Source organism: Musca autumnalis, unplaced genomic scaffold (assembly GCF_047663935.1).
Source record: "Musca autumnalis isolate F117 unplaced genomic scaffold, ASM4766393v1 scaffold_2, whole genome shotgun sequence".
NCBI classification, from domain to species: Eukaryota; Metazoa; Arthropoda; class Insecta; order Diptera; family Muscidae; genus Musca; species Musca autumnalis.
In genome coordinates, this window is record NW_027411755.1 from 29,596,271 (window position 1) to 29,603,913 (window position 7,643).

The 7,643-nt window shown below is 36.9% G+C and overlaps 1 protein-coding gene across 1 annotated transcript; it reads left to right on the forward strand.

Moving 5' to 3' along the window:
- The first annotated feature begins 899 nt into the window (after positions 1–899).
- Positions 900–1,859, forward strand: LOC141392197 (uncharacterized). The gene has a single exon (XM_073965152.1). The coding sequence runs from the start codon at positions 900–902 to the stop codon at positions 1,857–1,859; it is 960 nt and encodes a 319-aa protein (XP_073821253.1).
- Positions 1,860–7,643: the final 5,784 nt, after the last annotated feature.

A 7,643-nucleotide genomic window follows, 5' to 3' on the forward strand; every position in this document is an offset into this window, starting at 1 on the left:
AACAAAACAGAAAGAGGTGTATCGTGTGCAGTGATAACTGCAACAACGTTGCCAGCTGCGAGAAATTTAAGAGAATGGATAGAACAAATAAATGAAATATCGTAAGAGAATTTAATCTCTGTAAACAATGTTTACGAAAACATTTTGGCAAATGCAATAGCAACAACGTATGTGGTGTCGATAATTGCAAATATAAACATCATTTTCTATTGCATAAACCAACGGAAAAGACGGACAAAAGAGAAATGTCAAACATAGAGAAATCAAATAAAAACAAAGTTTCAATGCAAAACAGTGAAACCCAGAGATGTAACACGCACGATGCATTGGGCTGTAACAATTTATTTAAAATTATTCCTGTAAAAATATATGGCAATGAAAATAAATTTATAGAAACATTTGCTTTTATTGACGACGGTTCTTCAACGAGTTTGGTAGATGAGCAGATCATCAACGACTTAAATCTTTCTGGTACCTCTGAACCTTTATGTCTTAAATGGACTGGGAACGTCGAACGAAATGAAAACAACTCTCGTAGACTTTGTGTAAATATCGCTGGTCCTAATAAAAAGGTTCATACTGTGGATGTTCGTACAGTAAAACATCTTTCTTTACCGAAGCAAACTCTTGATTTTGAAAAACTTGTACAAGAGTTTCCTTACTTGGCCGGATTACCTGTTAACGGTTATATTGATGCTACGCCGCGATTATTGATTGGTTTAAATAATTCCAATCTATGTGTTTACAATAATATTAAAGAAGGTAAGATCAACGAACCTGTGGCAATTCGTACCCGTCTTGGGTGGTTAGTATACGGTGCAATGAGAACTAAGTTTATAGAGCACCATCACTGTCATTCGGATGAATGCAATAATAAAATCCTATCTGATTTAATGAAAATGTTTTACTCTTTGGAAACTGCCGGTGTAGATAGTGCAAAAACCATGATGAGTAAAGACGACGAAAAAGCCATGTCCATCTTAGAGAAGTGTACCATACAAAGAGCTGATGGACATTATGTACATTATGTACAAATGCCAAACAGTTACGATATGGCGCTGAAGAGGTTTACATGTTTGGAAAAGAAATTAAAAAATGATTGTAATTTAAACGATATTTTCAACAAAACCATTTCTGAATATATTTCAAAAGGCTATATAACCAAGATAGCGAATGACCGTATAACTTCAACTAAAGAGAAGAAGGTTTGGTATTTGCCAATTTTCCCAGTTTTTAATAAAGACAAGCCAGGGAAAACAAGAATCGTCTGGGATGCAGCTGCAAGAGCCCATGGTACTTCTTTAAACGATATGCTAATGAAAGGTCCAGATATGCTGTGTTCCCTTCCCTCAATTCTTATTCGTTTTCGCGAAAAAGCTATCGCGATTTGTGGTGATATAGAGCAGATGTTTCACCAGGTGTTCATTAGGGAAGAGGATCGTAATGCTCAGCGATTTCTATGGCGTGGCGAGAGCGACGGAGAACCTGACGTTTATGTTATGAACGTGATGATTTTCGGAGCATCATGTTCACCTTGCATCTCGCAGTACGTGAAAAATATTAATGCAGATAAATTTATTAGTAAATATCCGACAGCGGCAGCGGCTATAAAAAATAACCATTATGTTGATGACTATTTAGATTCTGTTGACACAGTGGAAGAGGCTATTACTTTAGCTCAAAACGTTAAGTATATTCACGGAATGGCTGGTTTCAACATAAGAAACTGGATTTGTAATAATAAAAGTGTTTTGGCTGCCATGAATGATAGCAATGGTCGACAACAAAAGAGTCTTAATCTCGGGAATGAAATAGAGATAGAGAAGGTTCTTGGTGTTTTTTTGGAAATCATTAGATGACGCTTTCACGTTTAAACTTTCACCCAATATTGCCAACAATATATTGACAGAAAACAAAGTTCCCTCAAAATGCGAATTATTAAGATTTTTGATGTCAATATACGATCCTTTAGGACTTATTGGACACTATTTAATGTACTTAAAAATAATACTGCAGGATGTATGGAGAAGCGGCGTAACATGGGATGAAGAAATACAACCCCATCACATGACAAAATGGTCTAAATGGCTATCGTTCTTGCCAGAAATTAAAAACATTTCAATACCTCGATGTTACCTCCAAAAGTTTAGTGATTATAACAATGTTGATGTTCAGTTGCACACCTTTGCTGATGCCAGCGAGAATGGCTATGCAGCAGTTTCCTATTTTAGGATTTCGAATGGTAACGATGTCGTTGTGTCTCTTGTGGGTTCAAAAACCAGAGTTGCCCCACTAAGAGTAACCTCCATTCCACGTTTGGAATTAATGGCAGCAGTAATTGCGTCACGTTTTGCCAATTGTATCAAAAAAAGTACAACTATAAAACTCAGCCGAATGATCTTTTGGTCTGATTCTAAAACTGTCATCAGTTGGCTGAAGTCAGATCAAAAAAGGTATCATCAATTTGTAGCCTTTCGAGTGAGTGAAATTCTCGACACTACTGATTTAGACGACTGGCGATGGATTTCTGGCAAATTAAATGTAGCAGATGAAGCAACAAAGTGGACTAAAAGGGGCCCCGATTTATCAAATAATAGTAGATGGCAAACTGGTCCCAGTTTTTTGAAAGAAGATCCAAGTTTGTGGCCGACACAAAATGGCATAATGGCTTACGTTGAATGTGAACTTAAACAACATTTACTTCATGTAAAAGAAATTCCCCACTTAGTCCAAATCGAGCGTTTTTCTCAGTGGCGAAGAGCACTTAGATCGGTTGCCTATGTTATACATTATATAAACAAGCTCAAAGAGAGTACAATTCCCAATAACTTATCTCAACACGAACTAAAAAAGGCGGACATTGTTCTTCTAAAACAAGCTCAAATGGACAACTATTTAGAAGAAATAACAACGTTGAAAGGTGGTAGTAAAATTGGCAAAAGTAGCTCTCTTTATAAGCTCTCTCCTTTTCTAGACGGTGATGATGTTCTACGTATTGACGGCCGAATAGAGCATGCTGATGTTCCAGATGAATTTAAACACCCAGCAATTATGCCAAAACAAAGTTACATCACCAAGCTAATATTACTACACTTTCATGGAAAATACCATCACGGAAATCATGAAACTGCCGTGAATGAAATTCGACAACAATATTATGTGCCTCGCTTAAGAACAATGTATAAAAAAGTTATACGGACTTGCCAAATGTGCAAAGTGAGTAAGGCTGCACCAACATATCCACAAATGGCAAGGCTTCCTAGAGCTAGACTGTCAGCACATGTGGCGCCCTTTACATTTACAGGGCTGGACTTTTTTGGTCCAATTTTGGTTACCGTGAATAGACACAAGGAAAAAAGATACGGTGCACTGTTCACCTGTCTTACCATTCGAGCCGTTCATATCGAAATAGTACATTCCCTAACCACCAGTTCTTGTATTTTAGCCATCCGGAATTTTATGGCCAGACGTGGTACGCCAAGGGAATTTTTCAGCGATAATGCGACCAACTTTGTTGGAGCAGAAAAGGAGCTACGCGCCGCAATAAAGGAAATAGACAGTAATGAATTTGTTCGCAATTTCACAACTGCTGCTACAAAATGGAATTTCATTCCGCCTGCTGCCCCACATATGGGCGGGCGTGGGAACGCATGGTACGTTCCGTCAAAACAGTTTTTTACAAAATAATGCCGACGAGATCAGTCAATGACAATTCGAAGCATGATGGCAGAAGTCGAAAATATTGTAAACTCTCGACCACTTACCTACGTGCCGATAGACAACGAAAATCAGGAGGCACTAACTCCTAACCATTTACTGTTAGGAGTTCAAATGGTATGAAACCATTAGCTGACTACGATGACTCTAGTGTGGTTGTTAAGAATAGCTGGTTGCAATCGCAGATGTATGCCCAACATTTTTGGAAAAGATGGCTGTTAGAATATTTGCCGTCACTTACATGTCGAACTAAATGGTTCGAAAACAGTAAACCATTAAGTAAAGGCGATTTGGTTGTTGTGGTTGACCCTTCGTTCCCGAGAAATGTGTGGCCCAGAGGAAAAGTAGTGGAGACTACAGTTGCAGCTGATGGCCAAGTTCGCAGAGCGAAAATTATGACGTCTCGTGGTGTGCTAGAAAGACCAGTAACAAGATTGGCCTTACTCGACGTGGCTCCAAATAGGGAGTAGGGCTGCGAATCTTTCTTGCCATACTGCGGGGGGTTGTTAGCGCCACTGTTGGCCAACTTATTAACTACACTGCGGAGAGGTGTTAGCGCCACCGTCGGTCAATTGATGAACTATAACTAATCAATCACAGTTATCGAATTATTGTAATCTCAATTTGTAGCAACTAAAGTAAACTCATTTTAAGGTTATAAATCAACGTGATTCTACATCTAGAATGCAACATAAATTTAACTTTGGAACGAATTTGTAAAAATATAAAAATTTTCGCGCTTTGTTTCAAACTAAAAAGTAACTATAATCATCAAAAAATGTGAATTTATTTAAATGTATTTTAATTTTTAATATTCCACTATTAGGAATTTCAACATGCAAATACAATTGGATATTGAATAAATTGAATTTTCTAAACCTCGTATTTGTTGTTTACAATCTTGTGAAACTTGGCGCTTGGGCAAATTCCCGTAACAGACAGCAATAAACGTGCATTTTTTAAAAATATTTTTTGAAGGACAGCAATAAACGTGGATTTTTTAAAAATATTTTTTGAAGGACAGCAATAAACGTGGATTTTTTAAAAATATTTTTTGAAGGACAGCAATAAACGTGGATTTTTTAAAAATATTTTTTGAAGGACAGCAATAAACGTGGATTTTTTAAAAATATTTTTTGAAGAACAGCAATAAACGTGGATTTTTTAAAAATATTTTTTGAAGGGCAGCAATAAACGTGGATTTTTTAAAAATATTTTTTTTAGGGACAGCTATAAACGTGGATTTTTTAAAAATATTTTTTGAAGGACAGCAATTGTTGTGGAACGAAGCAATCCACTACTTATATGAAACAAAGAAGGCTTTGGTTTTTGTATGAATATGTTGTAGAAAGAAAAATTTGTCATTGTATACTTTTTCCTTTGCACGATACACACATAATTTTGTAATACACATTTTTCAATTAATTTATCAATAAACTTCAATTCAAGAATCCTCGCGTTTTAATAGGTTATGGGCCCAGAAGAGGCAAAATAACCGCGAATTAACGAATAGACAATAAGCGGCGATAATTTTTGAGAGGAAAAAATTAAGAATTGGAAGGCAAAACGGAAAATTTGGTGTCGAATTGAAAAATGGCTGGTGTGGTACGTATTGAACCGCTAAACGCGGAGAACTATGACACATGGAAACTGCAAATGCGTGCTATTTTGGTGAAAAATGATTTGTGGGCATATGTCGACGGAACTGATGTATGTCCGACGGATGCAAATGCAGCAGCAGCTTGGAAAAAGCAAGACCAAAAGGCAGCGGCCGACATAATGTTGGCAATGAGTCCCTCAGAATTGGGTTTGATTGCAGAATGTGAAAGTGCAAGGAATATTTGGCTGAGACTGGAATCTACGTATCAATCGAAAGGGCCTGCGCGGAAGGCTACACTATTAAAAAGAGTTGCTTTATCGCGAATGCGTGAAAGTGATAAAGTCCGTGAACATTTAAATGATTTTTTCGATGCCGTGGCAAAACTAAAAGAAATCGGTGTTCAAATCGGTGATGAGCTATTAGCGATTTTACTGCTGTATAGTCTCCCAGATTCGTTCGAAACTTTTCGGTGTGCTTTAGAAACCCGCGATGAACTACCAAAACCGGAAATTTTGCGTGTTAAAATTTTGGAAGAATCTGAATCAAGAAAATCTAAAGAAAATAGTGACACAACAAATGCGCTATATGCTAAAAAACATCAACCAAAAGCAAAACAAATGAAAAATAAACAAAACAGTGGTTGCTTTAAGTGCGGTAAAATCGGACATTTCGCGAGGAATTGTAGATCTAAAAACAGTAAACATTTTCAAAGTACACAAAAAGTGGAAGAAAATAAAAAGTCGAATGTGTCATTAATGACAAAAGAAACAGTTTATTTGTGTCCCGATGTTAAATCTAAATGGTGTTTAGATAGTGGTTGTACGTCACATATGAGTGCCAGTAAAGAAAATTTTAGAAATATGTCGCCATTGGATCAGACTTTAAACTTGGCAAACAATAATTGTACAAAAATTAATGGAATCGGAAAAGTGGATGTCTCAGTGAATAAACGGGGTTGTGAGACAAATTTGGAACTAAAAGACGTTCTTTATGTGCCGGATCTAAGAACAAATTTACTGTCAGTGTCGAAAATAACGGATAACGGTTATGAAGTAAAATTTCGTAAGAACGACGCAGTTATAATTGATACAAACAAAAAGGTGATTTTAACTGCTAAAAGAATCGGTAACCTATATTATATTGAAAAACTTGAAAATTCTGTAAATATTGTAGAACCTAAAAATGAAATTGATGCATGGCATTTTAAAATGGGTCACTTAAATGAAAAAGATTTGAAGAAAATGGCAAATAGTGACATAGTTTACGGTTTAAAATTTAAAAACGATTCCAAACTTTCAACATGCGAGGTGTGCATCAGTGAAAAACAAACTCGGGGAAAATTTTTAAAGAAAGAACACAATATATGCAAAGATTTACTTGAAATAGTTCACAGTGACGTATGTGGGCCAATGAGATGCCAATCAAATGGCGATGCAAGATACTTCGTAACTTTTATTGATGAAAAATCTCGGTGGTGTGAAGTATACTTTTTAAAACACAAGTCGGAAGTATTCTCAGCTTTTCAGAAATATAAAACATATGCTGAAAACTTGACAGGTCGCAAAATAAAAAACCTTCAATCGGATAACGGAAAAGAATACTGTAATCGGGAATTCGACAAATATTTAGAGAAAAGTGGTATAAAACGTCGGCTTACTACTCCATATACGCCACAGCAAAATGGTATGGCAGAACGTAAAAATAGAACACTTGTAGAAATGGCAAGATGTATGATGAAACATGCCGGTTCGCCACCATCTTTTTGGGCAGAAGCTATAAATACAGCGTGTTATATTCGAAATCGGGTGCCACCGTGGTGCAATGGTATGCACGCCCGCCTTGCACGCAGAAGGTCGGGGGTTCGATTCCCCGGCCAAGCAACATCAAACATTTTTCAACGGTGGCAAAATACCCCTCAGTAATGTTGGCGACATTTCCTGAGTATTTCAGCCTTGAAAAACTTCTCCATAAGTGGTGTCTTAGGACACGCCGTTCGGACTCGGCGATAAATAGTAGGTCCCATATCATTGAGCTAAATATGAATCGAGGTGCACTCATTGATATGAGAGAAGTCTCCCTTGTCCCGTATGGGATGTTGTGGAACAATGTTTTTTATATTCGAAATCGATGTGTAACGTCAGCAACGGATGAGATACCATACAAAACGTGGACAAATATGAAACCTTCTGTGGTACATATGCAAATATTTGGTTCCAAAGGTTACGTTTTAAACAAGAAGCCTAAATCTAAATTTGAGTCCAGATCAGAATTGTGTGTTTTTGTGGGCTATTGTTCTGAATCGAAAGCTTACCGTATGTGGTGTCCA

Excerpts from the sequence above, each read along its gene's own strand:
- LOC141392197 (XM_073965152.1), top strand. The coding sequence starts at position 900 with ATGTTTTACTCTTTGGAAACTGCCGGTGTAGATAGTGCAAAAACCATG.